The 16,674-nt window shown below is 40.5% G+C and overlaps 1 protein-coding gene across 1 annotated transcript in view; it reads left to right on the plus strand.

Moving 5' to 3' along the window:
- Positions 1–6,692, plus strand: part of LOC128380689 (ras-specific guanine nucleotide-releasing factor 2-like) — a 66,065-nt gene extending 59,373 nt beyond the window's left edge. Inside the window, 8 exon segments of the mRNA XM_053340555.1 lie at positions 50–71; positions 707–818; positions 2,315–2,399; positions 3,873–4,070; positions 4,153–4,232; positions 5,206–5,323; positions 6,407–6,475; positions 6,597–6,692. Of these exon segments, the coding sequence (XP_053196530.1) occupies positions 50–71; positions 707–818; positions 2,315–2,399; positions 3,873–4,070; positions 4,153–4,232; positions 5,206–5,323; positions 6,407–6,475; positions 6,597–6,692 (780 nt within the window).
- The last annotated feature ends 9,982 nt before the right edge of the window (positions 6,693–16,674 follow it).

Consider the following 16,674-nt stretch of genomic DNA (forward strand, 5'->3'; position numbering starts at 1 on the left):
TAGTTATTAAACCTTTTAAAATAATTTATCTCCTGATATGATGGAGCAGAAAAGCTGTCCGCTGCTACACTCATCGTGGTAAGAATAATAACCAGGAATAACCCCGTAACCACGACAACCATAGTTACACCTGAACAGTCATAGCTGGAATATAGCTTAACTAGTGTAGCGTTATAGTTATTTAACCTTCCTGTCGTCCTCTCGGGTCAAATTGACCCCGTCTCTCTTTTGACTGTTCCTTCCTTCCTTCCTTCTTTCCCTCCTCACCTTTCTTTGCTCCTTCCTCCTTCCTTCCTTCCTTCCCCCCCTTCCTCCTTTCCTGCTTTCCTTCCTCCCTCCCTCCCTCTCTACTTAACCCTTTCCTTCCTTCCTTCCTCCCTCCTTACTCCTGTCCTTCTTTCCTTCCTTCCTTCCTCCTTTCCTTCTTCCCTCCCTCCCTCTCTACTAAATCTTTTCCTTCCTTCCTTCCTTCCTTCCTTCCTTCCTTCCTTCCTTCCTTCTTTCCTTCCTTCCTTCCTTCCCCCCTCCTTACTCCTGTCCTTCCTTCCCTCCTTACTCCTTTCCTTCCTTTCCTTCCTCCCTTCCTTCTCTCCTAAATTCCTTCCTCTTTTCGTCCTTACTCCTTTCCTTCCTTATTAATAATATATATGTGTGTGTGTGTGTGTGTGTGTGTGTGTGTGTGTGTGTGTGTGTGTGTGTGTGTGTGTTTTGTAGGGGGAGAGTCCCAAAGCGGAGTGTTTTGAGTCTCTGTCGGCCATGGAGCTGGCAGAACAGATCACACTACTGGATCACATTGTGTTCAGGAGTATTCCCTATGAGTGAGTGTTTACATGTGACTTTAACCCTCCTGCTGTCCTCGAGTCAAGGAAGGAAGGAGGGAAGGAAAAGAGGAAGGGAGGAAGAAGGAAGGAGGGAAGGATAGATGGAAGGAAGGGGGATGGAGAAAGGAAAGAAGGAAGGGAGGAAGGACAGAAGGAAAGAAAGAGAGAAGGAGGGAGGGAGAAGGAAAGAAGGGAGGAAAAGAAAGAAGGAAGGAAAGAAGGAAAGAAAGAGAGGAGGAAGGAAGGAAGGAAGGAAGGGGGATGGAGAAAGGAAGGGGCTGGACGGAGGAAGGAAGGAAGGAAGGAAAGTAGGAAGGGAGGAAGGACAGAAGGAAGGAAGGGGGGATGGAGAAAGGAAAAGAGGAAGGAATGGAGGGAGGGAGGGAGGAAGGAAGGAAGGAATGGAGGAAGGACAGAAGGAAGGAAGGGGGATGGAGAAAGGAAGGGAGGAAGAAGGAAGGAAGGAAGGAAGGAAAGTAGGAAGCGAGTAAGGACAGAAGGAAGGAAGGGAAGAAAGAAGGAAGGAGGTAATGGAGGAAAGAAGAAAGGAAAGTAGGAAGGGAGGAAGGACAGAAGGAAGGAAGGGAGATGGAGAAAGGAAGAGAGAAAGGAAAGGAAGGGAGGAAGAAGGAAAGGAAGGAAGGGAGGAAGGAAGGAAGGGGGAGGGAGGGAAAAAGGAAAAGAGGAAGGAAGGAATGAAAGAAAGGAGGAAGGACAGAAGAAAGAAAGGGGCTGGACGGAGGAAGGAAGGAAGGAAGGAAAGTAGGAAGGGAGGAAGGACAGAAGGAAGGAAGGGGGATGGAGAAAGGAAAAGAGGAAGGAATGGAGGGAGGGAGGGAGGGAGGGAGGAAGGAAGGAAGGAAGGAAGGAAGGAAGGAAGGAAGGAAGGAAGGAAGGAGAGGAGGAAGGAAGGAAGGAATGGAGGGAGGGAGGAAGGAGAGAAGGAAGGAAGGGGGATAGAGAAAAGAAAAGAGGAAGGAAGGAAAGAAGGGAGGAAGGAAGGAAGGAGGGAAGGGAAGAAGAAGGAACGGAAGGAAGGAAGGGAGGAAGGAAGGAAAGTAGGAAGGGAAGAAGAAGGAAGGGAAGGAATGAAGGAAGGGAGTAAGGACAGAAGGAAGGAGGGAAGGAAGGAAGGAAGGAAGGGAAGAAAGAAGGAAGGAGGTAATGGAGGAAGGAAGAAAGGAAAGTAGGAAGGGAGGAAGGACAGAAGGAAGGAAGGGAGATGGAGAAAGGAAAAGAGAAAGGAAAGGAAGGGAAGTAAGGAAGGAATGAAGGAATGGAGGAAGTACACAAGGAAGGAAGGAAGGGGGATCCGAGGAATAGAGTGATATATTCTTCATAAGGGAGAGCAGCTATAATCAATATCTTTATAATAATGTGTTAAATTGTGTAGTGGAAATAAGCGAGTTAAACTAAAGTATTGTTGACTTCATGACTTATTTCTGCTGAAAACTGATCTGACTGCTCTGTGTGTGACGTCTGGTTTCCTGCAGAGAGTTCCTGGGTCAGGGCTGGATGAAGGTCGACAAGTCTGAGAGAACGCCGTACATCATGAAAACCAGCCAGCACTTCAATGATGTGAGTCAGAAACAGTCTTTTTCATTATTATCAATAATGTTGATTATTGATTTTATTATGTTATTCTGTTAATATGTGGAACACCTTGTAACTTCAGTTTGGAAAGGTGCTATTGATAGAAATAAAGTTCATTCTATTATTATTAGTAGTAGTAGTCGTAGTATTATGTTTCAATTTGATGAAGAACTCTGATTTCTTTATTATTATTTATTGGATTAGCCCATTATAAACATTTACATCTGTCTATTTTCCCTATAAATAAACAACTAGTTATTGATATATAAAATCAGAAGAGCTTTAACATGTGCAGTTTTCAATATATAGTAATATATAGTCATATATATAGTTCCAATATATTAATGAGACTTCACACACTGTAAAAAATACAATAAAATCACATGGACATAAAATGAGTTGCCAGTTCCATCTAGTGGTAAGACTTTGTGTCTATTTAGCATTTATAAAGCAGTATATAAATATTTATTTAATGGTTTATTACACACTAAAATGTAGCTTTAAGCAGATATAAGTGTACACTATTTGAAACAACTATTTCAACTTCTCCTGTGAAGACATATTTTATATTTTTACATGTGTGTTTTACTATATTATTATTCATTATCCGTTTATACAGATACAAGAGGAGTTATATTTGTTGATTAATGCATTATTAAACACTTATAGCTGCGTGCAATTACATTACAGTGTGTTATAAACCAGGCGGGGAGTCCTGGTCCTCTGAAATGAGGCCAACCAGGAAGTAACTTAGAACTGCATTCTATCAAAAGGCCACCAGGGGGCGACCGTCTCTATACAAGTCAATGGAGAATTCACCAACTTCTCACTTGATTTCTAACCTCAGTAAACGTTTTCAAAATGTGTTTATGGTCTCAATCGCTAGTTTAAAGCCTTCTTCAATGCAGTGTGATGTTCATTTGGGACATTTTGGCCTCCCTGATTTTATATGTGACGATAAAGCAGGGTATGCATTAGGGCGTGGCTACGTCCTGATTGACAGGTTGATTGACCAATGTCCTCGAGATCCAGCCTCGCAACCATAGCAACCTCCCCGTTCCGCCCATGGCTCCGCCTCATGCCTATATAAGTAGAATCCGTGTTTTTATTTTTCCCAGCATGCACCTGAAATTTTCAAGATGGCGCTGCCTAGATTGGAAACTATTGGCTTCCGAGCAGCAGTCCACAAACCAATGGGTGACGTCACGGATGTTACGTCCATTTCTTTTATACAGTCTATGGTTATAAACCATTTATTAAGTCTTTATATACCGTTTATAAATGCTAAATGTGGGAATTTAATCTCTAAAACTAATTTAACGTGAACTTAGCATTGTTAGACTGCATTCATTTTCGGTAAATGTACATAACAAACAGCGTAGAGTAGAGGATTCACTGATGAGAAGAATAATCTCTCATCTTTGTAAATATTGTGACTTTCTCACCTTCTCCCCACAGATGAGTAACCTGGTGGCGTCTCAGATCATGACTCATACTGACGTGGGCTCCAGAGCCAGCTCCATAGAGAAGTGGCTGGCGGTGGCCGATATCTGCCGCTGCCTCAACAACTACAACGGTGTGCTGGAGATCACCTCCGCCCTCAACCGCAGCGCCATCTACAGGCTGAAGAAGACCTGGGCCAAAGTCTGCAAACAGGTCGGGATTCATCCGGTCTCATAAAAATGGGTTGTTAAAAATAAAACTTCCTCTCTACATCAAATGTTTTCTTGTTTTCTAGACGAAGGCGCTCATGGACCGGCTGCAGAAGACCGTTTCATCAGAGGGAAGGTTCAAGAATCTCAGAGAGACGCTGAAAAAGTAAATAGGAAAAGAAAAAAAAGACACATTTGACAGCTGTAAAAACACCCCAGATGTCTCTTACTCTGAAATGTGATGGCCCAAAATGAAAATATATTAAAATATCATAATATCAGGGGTGTCAAACATGCGGCCCGTGGGCCATAACCGGCCCGCCGAGAGGTCCAATCAGGCCCAGTTTCCTTCTTCCTCTTTTCCTTCCTTCCTTCTTTTCTTCCTTCTTTTCTTCCTTCTTTCCTTCCTTTCTTCCTTTCTTCCTTCAAGCTTTCCTTCCTGTTTTCTCTTTCTTCTCCTCCTTCTTTTCCTTCAGCCCCTCCATCTTTGTAGTGATCCAGCCCACATGAGATCATATTGGGCTGTATTTGGCCCTTGAATGAAAATGAGTTTGACACCTCTGGTTTAGATGCTACAAATGTTTGTCCATTGAGGCTGTTCTCGGTCAAATTTGAGCCGTATTGGGGTTGAGCATAGCTCAGCGGGTAGAGCACCCGCCCCATGTGTTGAGGCTATAGTCCTCGTTGCAGGCGACCCCGGTTCGAATCCCGCGCCAAGTGGTCTTATCCTGCGTGTCATTCCCCCCCTCTCTGCCTCCAGTTTCCTGTCTATCTCTACTGTCCTGTACATTAAAGGCAAAAAAGCCCGAAAAAATATACTTTAAAAAAAAAAAAAAAAAAAATTGAGTCGTATCTATTGCCAGTGAAATGTGAAATGAATAGTTAATAGTTTTAATAAGATAGTAGTTATGAGTTATAATAAATACACTCTCTCTGCTCTCTGAAACATTAATCAAGGTTTAATCACATGTATTGATCAGTCAGATCGACTATTGATGCTTTCTAAACACATCTGTGGTTCAACATTTGGTATAGACACTTTTTATGAGGAGAACAAACTGCGAGGGTGTAGAATATGAACAGTATGTAAGGGTTAAACTCAGCCTAATGTGATGTTTAATGTGTGTATTTGTGTGCAGCTGTAACCCTCCATGTGTCCCGTACCTGGGCATGTACCTCACTGACCTGGCTTTCATTGAAGAGGGAACGCCCAACTTCACTGAGGAGGGCTTGGTCAACTTCTCCAAGATGAGGATGGTAAATATATATACTCTTTCCCTCCTCTTCTGTTCTTATATAATATTATTAAAGACGTAAATTGACCAACAGTAAAGACCTACTTGGAATATCAAATGTCCGATCATAGCTTTGCAACCAGAACTCAGCAAGTCAAAGGTTTGGAGTATTTCCACATGTTGAAGCATGGGTCTGTAGTTTGAGAGAGATTTTTTTTAAGAGTAATTTTATTTTAATTCAACATTTCAAACTCTATTTAGAGAGTTTCAAGGAGGGCTGGGTGATATGGACAAAATCAAGTATCACAATATTTTTGACCAATATCTCGATATCGATATTGCAACAATAATGTAGAGATGACAAAGGGGAGCAAAAGGTCAAATGACTAAGTTGACATTTGCTTTTTTAAAACCTTTTAATTAGGGCTGTCAAACGATCAATTTTTTAAATCGAGATTAATCGCAGAATTTCCATAGTTAATCACGATTAATGGCGATTTGAATTGCATGTTTAAAATCCTGTTATTTTCCATTTGAAGGCAGTTTTAAGCCCATAATGTAAAGCATTTCTTACCAGAGTGTCTTAACTGGGAATCAATCACGGCTCTGCTGCGACTCCCACACTCCAAAATGGTCCTTTGGTGGAGCTGAGGCTGGCTTGGCTGCACCTGGGTGTTTAGCGTGGAGGTGCTAACTCAAACTCCACGTACTCCGGTGGTAGTTAAACTCCGTTTGACACAGGTTGCATTTTACTTTTGACTTGTCAACTGAAGCGTCTGGAAGTGTTTTAAAGTTAAACAAGCCGTTCAAAAGTCCAGTAGCTCTCTTACTTTCCATCAGCGCGGTAGGTTTACTGCAGGAGGCCACTTCAAAGCATAGCGCTACAGCTAGAGGAGCCGTCTACGGGGGAGTAGAAAGGACAAAAAGGCTTGCAAAATTAAAATGCGATTAAAAAAAAATTAACGCGTTATGGATTGCATTAATCGAATTGCGATTAACGCGTAACGTTGACAGCCCTACTTTTAATAAACCAGGACATTATCTGTTTTACATGAGAGACTTGGTTAGAATGGCAGCAGTAACTCTCCCTCTCTCTCTCTGTCAGATTTCTCATATTATTCGTGAGATTCGTCAGTTCCAGCAAGCACCTTACAGGATAGAGCACCAACCCAAGGTATGTCTAATAAAACATACCCCACTTCTTTTACTATGACATTATTTATGCAGTATAAAGTGATTAAAATCCATCTTTTAACACAAAATGTCATCTCCACCTACCTTTTTTTTTCCCCCAGGTGACTCAGTTCCTCTTGGATAAAACGCTGGTGATGGACGAAGATACTCTCTATGAGCTCTCACTGAAGATCGAACCTCGAGTACCACCTGGCTAATCCTAACTTAATTTTAATATATACACAATCATACATCACACAGACTCAATGTACATACTTTACAGCTACCAGTATCAACATGAATTAACAGAAGAGATTAAATCGTAATGAAGAAGAAGAAGAAGAAGTTGTTGAAGTTACATGAAACGGTACTCGTCGTTCTTTTAGGAAACTCAGGAGAAAATGTGCCTTGTTGTATTGTATGAATACCTGATGTTGTAGGGTTTAGTTAAACAGAATGGACTGTATAACACAAACACAACTCTTTGCCATACAATCGTACAGTTATGACTGTAGAGACAAACCATGTTAGCTTCTAAACATGGGACTTAGAAAGTATCCAGTTGCTGCTATCACTTTGTAAATACCAAAACAATCTGCCTCGGTATAGTCTTGCACATAAACACTGTCACATTACTTTTTTTTTTTTTTCTTTATTTGTATTATAATGACCGGATTTACCTGCTTGGAGCTGCTGAGGTTTCTATTAACACCTTCCCCCCCCCCCCCTCTCTCTGTGCATTGTTAAAATGTCTATGCTGGAATATTACAGAGCCCTGGGTTTGCTGTGTGGTAGTTTAATTAAAGACTAATTGATTTTAGGAATATGCAACATGTAATTACAGCATATGTGAAGGATGAATTTAGAGAAGTGAATCCTGTGCTCCAATATGGCGCCCAATTAATTCCAATAAAACCATTGAGTGTGTTTATATGTGCACCATTATGCTTGTTATGATTACGTTATATTGAGAATCCAAAACCTGGATAAGATACTGTACTCGCAGTACTCTGATAGAAACAGGCAGGGAGTTCTGGTCCTTTGAAATGAAGCCAACGCGGAAGTAACTTAGAAATGCATTATATCAAAAGGCCACCAGGGGGCGACCGTCTCTATACAAGTCAATGGAGAATTCACCAACTTCTCACTTGATTTCTAACCTCAGTAATCGTTTTCAAAATGTGTTTATGGTCTCAATCGCTAGTTTAAAGCCTTCTTCAATGCAGTCTGATGTTCATTTGGGACATTTTGGCCTCCCTGATTTTATATGTGACGATAAAGCAGGGTATGCATTAGGGCGTGGCTACGTCCTGATTGACAGGTTGATTGACCAATGTCCTCGAGATCCAGACCCCGCAACCATAGCAACCTCCCCACTCCGCCCATGGCCCCGCCTCATGCCCATATAAGTAGAATCTATGTTTTTATTTTTCCCAGCATGCACCTGAAATTTTCAAGATGGCGCTGCCCAGATCCGAAACTATTGGCTTCCGAGCAGCAGTCCACAAACAAATGGGTGACCTCACGGATGTTAAGTCCATTTCTTTTATACAGTCTATGGATTATACTCAAAAACAGGAGACCAATGTGCATAGAAACATACTCACAGGGAGCCGAAACCGTCCTTCAGACCTGTGTGTTTTTGGGCCTATAGATTAGTAAATTGTGTACATGTACGTGGATATTTGGAAGCAGCAGAATTGACCTCTTAAACATGACACTCAACATTTTATTGTCAAAAAGGTGTGAGCAAATAGTTGACTATACACATCCAGCAGAAGTAGAGTAACATTCATAAATCACTCAATCAATCAATCAATCAATCTTTATTTGTATAGCACCAAATCACAACAGAGTTATCTCAAGGCTCTTTAGACATAGAGCAGGTTCTAAACCGAACTCTTCAGGTTTTAATTTTGAAGAGACCCAACATTCCCACATGAGCAAGCACTTGGCAACAGTGGCAAGAAAAAACTCCCTTTTTAACAGGAAGAAACTTTCCTAATGAATGTGTAATGTCCACTACACCAGCTATCAACCAACTTTGAGCAGCAGGGTTACCAGTGGTTGCTTCTATTGCTGGAAACAAGGTTGGTGACAGTATTGAGTCTGACCCAAATAAGTCTTTTTTTCTCCCTTAAACAACCAGTCTTTTAAATCTTTTTTACTACAGATACACAGTAGACAGATGATTGAAGATGAAGTGAAATATTTAGAGATGCAACAAAGGTCACTGGCCAGACTGAAACTGGATATGTTGCAGCTCAAAGGTCAAAGCTTCAAACTTGTGAAACGCCCTGGTAGCTGAATAGTTACAGAGCATTTCACACAACTGCAACGTCCCCAGTTCGACTCTGACTATAGGGACCTTTGTTGCATATCATGCCCTCCTCTTTTCCCTTGTTCTCTGTTCGCTTATCTACCATCAACTGTCCAATAAAGGCAAAATAATGGCAAAAGACATATTGGACAAAGAACAAAATCAGCTTTTAACTCATGCCAAGAGGCCACCACACCCAAAACTGCCTCACAGCTCTTTTCAGTACTATTCTTGGGGCTTGAAACACAGTATTAGCAGAAATAATGAAGGTCTTATAGCTAGATTGTTTGGAGCTTGGCTTGAAGATCAGGTCAACTGTCCAATAAAGGCAGAAAATGGCAAAAGACACATATGCCAACAGGCCGCCACACCCAAAACTGCCTCACAGCTCTTCTCCACACTGTTCTTGAGGCTTGAAACACAGCATTAGCAGAAATAATGAAGGTCTTAAAGCTAGATTGTGACATTAGCACCCTCCTCAAGAAGATCAGGTCATGAAGGACCTTTAAAAATGACCAAAAACCAACTGCTACACAGCAAACCTGGGTGTTTTTGGGGACCCTGGTGGTCTGGAGCCCTGGGATATTTGCCTGTTTTTTGCCCGGTTGTTAATCCAGCTTCATGTATGATGGACTTCATGTATGTATGTGTGTCAAAACACGCTTGGTTTCTTCAACAGCTGTAGTACAGTTCAAATATTTTATCTACCTTAATACTTACTGACTGGTTTTGTTTCTCGGTGTCGTCGATGCTCACTTAAGTCAGACATCACACAGATTCACACATTTTTATATCTTCACTCATCTGTTAAACTAAAGGTTTATGTTGTTGCAGTTGCTATCGTATTACATTTGCATGTTACAGCAAAAAAAAAATATATATATAGCTTATAACACACATTCCAAATCTGAATATATGCTAATGGCAGATTTAGGATATTGATATCTTGACAGTCAAAAGCACGTCAGCTGAAAATCATGTCTTTTTATACACAAAACTTTCTGATTTTAAATCCTCATTTCTTCTCTTTTTAAACACAGAGTCAGCCTAAAAGGTTTCTTACATGCTACAAGATCCCACAGTTATGTTTCCTTTACATGTATGACTATTATTATAAGTCCCTTGTCAATGTGGTCTTTTAATCTTATTCATGTTTTAAACCTTGTTGACTGTTTTAGTGAAATAGTAAGATCTCTGCAGTATTCATTTGTAAAGAATGTCAATAGACTCTGAACTTGTCTATAGCATGAGTATAGCATCTCTCCTCTTCAGATATCTGCTATCCTTGTATTTGACTGTTACTGAGTATTTTTTTTTTTTAGTTTTATTCATTTATTTCGGTTCATTCCTGACGTCAGGAATCTTTTAATACTTAAATGCATTAGTGTACAATACCCTTTCTTTCCTACATTGCTGTATACTTTTGAATTTCCAGTTCTGCTGTTGTATTTTTCCATGCATTTCACGGTGTAATGTACATACATTTACACATTTCAGGCTTAAAAATAAAAGCAAAAAATGATTACGTGGTTGTAAATCCTTGTTATGATGGGCAGAGATGACGATATGAGGTCTCAACACACTTCAACCTAAGAAAACACATGCAAGGAGACAAAACACAAGCAAATGAGCATATTTACCAAGTTGTCAACATTTAGAAAACACCTTCAGAAACTGCTGGAGCTATTTAAGATGTGGTGTTGTGTGTTACCCCTCTTAGTGGTATTCTTTGGTGGCAGGGTGAGCATTTGCATGGTTGGGAACCCTTCTGCATCTTCACCAGGTATCTCAGGGTTACATGTGTAAGGTGAGACTAAATCAGCCTTCACCTGTAGAAAGGTTCAAACTGTAAGCTCTCGTCAACCACAACCATCTTGAACTGGTATCAGATGCAGGCGGGGAGTTCTGGTCCTCTGAAATGAAGCCAACGCGGAAGTAACTTAGAACTGCATTCTATCAAAAGGCCACCAGGGGGCGACCGTCTCTATACAAGTCAATGGAGAATTCACCAACTTCTCACTTGATTTCTAACCTCAGTAAACGTTTTCAAAATGTGTTTATGGTCTCAATCGCTAGTTTAAAGCCTTCTTCAATGCAGTATGATGTTCATTTGGGACATTTTGGCCTCCCTGATTTTATATGTGATGATAAAGCAGGGTATGCATTAGGGCGTGGCTACGTCCTGATTGACAGGTTGATTGACCAATGTCCTTGAGATCCAGCTCTCGCAACCATAGCAACCTCCCCACTCCGCCCATGGCTCCGCCTCATGCCCATATAAGTAGAATCCGTGTTTTTATTTTTCCCAGCATGCACCTGCAATTTTCAAGATGGCGCTGCCCAGATCTGAAACTTTTGGCTTCCGAGCAGCAGTCCACAAACCGATGGGTGACGTCACGGATGTTACGTCCATTTCTTTTATACAGTCTATGATCAGATGCCACGGATATCTACCCAGTGGCTTTTTTCAGTTGTTCCAAACCAGTTTTCTGTAACCAATAGTGCATTTTTGTTGCTAACAAGCCGTGGCAACTAACATCAATGGGGAATGAGGCTGCATGCCGTCCTTTGACTAGACCTTCGTTGATTATATCTTGGTGCAGGTCTTCCTTCAGTTGGTAAGAGATGGTTAGCCTGTTAGTTCAGTCCACAAGGGCTACCTCAACGTTTATTGTTCCTGTGCAGACTCCAGAAAAGATTCCCAAAGACAGAGCTTTCATGTTGCTGTGGTTTTCTGACTGTTATTCTCCAATGCATTTTGAATCAGCTGGTGGGGAATGCTTGGTTATTCGTATGGTCTCACCAAAGCCTGAGAGTATCTTGTTGGTCTTTGCCTCCTTGATGATCTGACTGATTATCGGTGGGTGCTTCAGACATCAAGAATGAACTCAGGACTCCTCCTTTTTGGACACTTGTGTCAACACACTTACTGGCAAGATAAGATGTAAGTCTTGACTTTTAGCAATGATGGACCTGAATATTTACCTTCAATGTCTAGCAAGCTGGTTAAGTCCGGATGAGCTTAGTTATTTAGGGTCAAAGCAAATCCTTAATAAGTATCCTTCTCCTTCTTCTTCTTCTTCTTTGTCCGGAGTGTCTGTAAAAGCTTCTTCTAATAGTCTCTTCAGTGGCTGTGAGCGATTTTTATAGATCTTCTAAGTGGTGCCTTACAGTCCTGGAGCAGATCCTATTCTAGTTTATTCCACTACTGCCTTTCCTTCATCTAGAGTGAAGTCTGCCATGTTGAAAAGGGTGTGTGGCTTGAGTGTTGGCAGCAGGAAAGGACAGTCACCCAGAGGAATGTCACTGCTGGGGTCGCCAAGTACTGCTGCCACACTATCCTCCACTTCTTCCTAATAACATATCAGTCCCCTGCTTTTAGGCTTTCTAAGGAGGTCAGCTGTGAAGGAGAAGAGGTTGTTTAAAAAGGCTTTCCTCTGTCAACACTTCTCTTTCCCTGCTTTTTCCGGATTGTCTCCTTCCAGTGAAGCTAGAGTGTAGAGTAGACTGCTTTTTCCTCATCAACCTGCTTTCCAGGAAAAATAAATACCACAAGCATATTCAGAAAACATAGGAAAATACAGAAATACACTGCAAATAAGGAACATGCAGAAATGTGTTGCCAATAGAGAAACCACAACTAAATACACAAACTTATTGTAAATAAAATAAACACAAGTTAATACAGAAATACACTGCTAATACAGAACAATGCAGAAACACACTTTGAATAAAGATAACTCAAGCAAATTCAGAAATGTGCTGCACAAGCCAAAATGATTGTTGACCTCAGCAACTCCACAAGCCACAAACCATCACAAGAACTTTGTCAAGTGTTTAGTGTCCTCAAGATACATCTTTAGTTTTGTATCTTGGTTGCGTGTTGCTCTGTGGATCCTGCAGCGTTTCTGATTTTTGCTGTTTACTGCATGTTTTGTTATTCCTCATATATGTGCTGTCAAGTTGGTGAATGTGTGTCTAAATGTTGCTTGTTTTATTTCTTTGCTGTGTTCTTTGTCTCTAAATGCTGAATATGTGCTGTCAAAATGGTGGTTAAAATGATAAGTAGCATAGCATTAAACTCTCAGTGTTACCACAGGGTTATAATGTGATAATCAAAGTGGTAGGAAGTGGCTGCAGTTGAAAATATCAAGGTCATATTGGACAGTGATATCGGACCCGTAGTGGTCATGGTTAATCATGGCCCCACATCAGCAGTCTCCACTGTTGTAGCTCACGTTGGAAGCCCTCCATTGGTTTATAATGGTGTGTTTCTGAACTTATGATTGGCCTACAGTTTTTAATCCCACATTAGGGGGTGGAGCCCCCCCCTGAAAGGAGAGTGAAAAGCTCTTTAACCAGAGACCTTCAGCAAGAAGGCAGAGCAGCTTTTCTACAGGTACTGTACCTTTTTCTTATTTCTCTCACAGACAGGCTTCAACTGCTTATATTACTTATACATGCATCTCCAGCTGTTGTAAAATTATGCTTAGCATCTATCAAAGAAGAGTTACCACATTATATTGACTTTATTTTATCATTTGCTTAATTTTACATAATAATGAGCCATCTGTGACTTTAAGTTTTCAATGTCAAAATGTTTAAAATAGAAATTGTGAATGAAAACTAGAAGCAGGTTGCAGTGATGATGTTAAGGTGATGTGAAGATACAAATACAACAAGGCCTAAAAACTAATAACTAAGAGAGATTTTAAATAATTTGTGATTTTTAACTAAGAGAAGCTTTGCAGTCAAATATCTCTTTATGCAAGTTGAACTTTTTGTTGCACTTTACCTCAAAAGCATTATTTCTTACTTAAACCTTAAAATGTTCTTAATACCTGAGTCTGTAACTGTCCTGTGTCCTCTGGAAAGGACAAAGCTGATCTTACATCCTGCACGTACACTCTCAGAGTTAAAAGGTCACTGGTCAGGGGAGGGGAGGCTGATCCGAGGTCTGTAGTGGTTTTCATGTAATCCTGACCATAAGACCATATGATCCATAGTGTCAGTTGGCAGCACAGGCTTTACATGGCCACAGATCTCTTGTTCCTTACCCTTTCTGCAATGATCTTTATCCTCATTTCTGTTCTCCCATGCCACCTTCCCTGTTTCCATCCCTCCGTCCAACTGCATAGGCCTCATGTGGATCTGGTCTTGTGACCAGTTCAGAATGTCACTGAGCCAGAGCCAGAGATGGTTTGGGTCTTGGCAGTCAATCCTGGCAGCCCAACTGCAACTCAGGGATCTATAAATAATATCCCCATTGACCCAAGGTGTCCACAGTCCTTCCTCTACAGGGTGACAGGAAGAATGAATAAAGATACAGCATCGTAGATGAAAACCTTATAACTTATTGGCTGAGTATTACTCCTCAGTTATCAGACACACCTTGAAGCGTGGTGTCGGGGACCAATGAGACATCTTCCAGTCTGACTGCAGGATTAACAGGAGTAATGATGTCCTCACAGCTTCCCGCTATATTAAGACACAGTCGCATGGAGACTTCCCATTCTCCATGAAGGACAAGCTAGAAAATGACCTTCTGGTTTCATTAAATCAGAGGACATTCAAAATTTAGCTATTACATTAAATAAATCCTAATGGACATACACAATATTAATTACACTGAACTTTCCCCAACTGGTGACTCCAAACTGGGATTTCTTCCTTGGCAGGAGTCCCATCTTTTTCTGTGAGCTTAAGACTGACGTCTTTGGGTAATTCTCGATTACTGCAGCATTAAAGGATATATGAAACCTGCCCATTCTGTGGGTGGAAGAGTCTGTGGTAATGCTAAGAGGCTAAGAGCATCTGCCACGGCCCATCCTACTGTAAGCTCTTTACTGTATTGAACGGGGGGGGACGTCAAATCAGCAGGTGTAAGGGGAGCATACTCACACAAGGCCGAAGGAATTGATCATTTATTGCAGAGATTTTAGATTTGGTTGAAAAGGTCTAACAAAGTGAACAGGAAGAATTCTGCTGAGAGAGCTAATACCCAATTAATTAAGCTAGGTCAAAACTTAGTATATGTCTGGACCATGCATGGACAACATGCGAAACAGGGCTAGTCAGTGGTAATAATGTGAATTCCTGCAATTTTCTGTAGTGGTCCCAGTTGTATTGTTAAAGTGTGCTGAAGTAGCATATGACATGACACAGTTAAGCAATGATTGAGTAAAAAAAAGGTTATAGAAGCAGTTGCAAAAACAACACTTTCCACTCATATCTTGCAATGTTTGATTCGAAAGAGAAACTTATTTTAATAATGGTCAAAGGGTGAAATTGTGGGCAATTTGTTAGAGGGATCGTCTTAAGTATAAAAAGAGAACTTGTTTTAACTTTACTCAATAACTTCTTTGATTAACTTTTAGCTCCCCCTGCTCTTTTATCTGTTTCTATCTGCAGATGCCTATATACAGTATGGTCCAATCCAAATATTAGCATAGGATTAGCATGCTAGGCTAACAGTCCTTATGCTTTATATCCCTACTCTGACATTTTTCAGAGAAATTTTAATGCATCTTTTACCTGCCCTGAACAATGCTGGTAAACCACAGAGCTAGACTTTATATTTTTCATTAACCCTAACCTACAGTCTGAGGGCTAGCCATGCTAACTAGCTGCTCAGTCAGTGTCGGTGCCTCCATGTGAGATGTTTCAGTTGATAAATGTTTTAAAACGTACCTCAGGACTGTAGCTACTCCAGCCAATAAACACCCACAACTTAAATCCACAATATCACAACACAACAAAAAATCATCTACACAACTTTGTGAAATATACGACTCTTGAAGCTTGGAGACGTACCTCGCTGGGCTATAAACTATTGTAGCTAGCACTTCTTTCTATTTAACTATGTAGTAATTCTCTGCTTAATTTGCTGCTCTGAGTATTTTGTTCTCAGTATTGTGCATTTTGTTTAATTCAATAAAGAGTTACTGAAAAGGAAGACATCACACAATCACACAGTTTATACAAAAGACTTATTATATATATTCTTTTTGCCATTTAATCCTGCATAATAACGTTTTGTGGAGAGGTTTAGACTATAATCTGATACAGGGATAAATTAAAGTAGATGATTTAATACAGCTAAGCTAGCTAGCTCTATCATGGACTCTTTGGCTCTCCCTTCACTGAAAGGTTAGCATTGTCAAGATGGTTTGATATTAGTGAGCAGCACAAATTTTGTCAAAAGTCAAATGTTAGAGGCCAAACAAAGATAAAAGTTTGTTTTTTTAAATATATACATACAAAAGTAAACCTAAAAGAGTGAAAAAAGGTCACATTAAATGGAAATGTAGCAAAGCTGACCTGGAGCCTGAGTTTCATATAAATGTACTTTGTCCTAGTAACTTAATCCGTATATTTAATTGGAATTAATTCGTTTTGATGCAAAGTTTCACCATTTTTTAAATGCTGGTGTGACTGGACCATAATAATGAGCAGTATCAGATTACAAAGGCGGCTCTGTACACCTACATGAATATAATTAGACCATAGATTGTAAAAAAGAACCGAGATGTCACCCATTGCTTTGTGGACTCCCATTTTAAAGCCTTGAATTTGCATTTTTTGACTGTAGCCATCTTGGATTTTTGGAGCCAGAAGTGACCATATGACCATATTTGGACGAGAGGTTGGGGCTTGACCCTGATGCTTATAGCACAGTGCAATTACAGTCTATGGTTATTTTTTAGTTTGAATAACAGGCTTAAAACCATTAAAACAATATGCACTTACCTGAAAAAAAATGAACATCTGACTCCTTATAGGACCTTTTAGTACAACCAAACACTGAACAAGACTTTTTTTAGGTTTTTAACTAAGTGTCCTTTCTTTCTCTTTTTTTCTCTCCAGCTCTTTCACTTCTG

The sequence above is a fragment of the Scomber japonicus genome, chromosome 19 (genome assembly GCF_027409825.1).
Source record: "Scomber japonicus isolate fScoJap1 chromosome 19, fScoJap1.pri, whole genome shotgun sequence".
Lineage (NCBI taxonomy): Eukaryota > Metazoa > Chordata > Actinopteri > Scombriformes > Scombridae > Scomber > Scomber japonicus.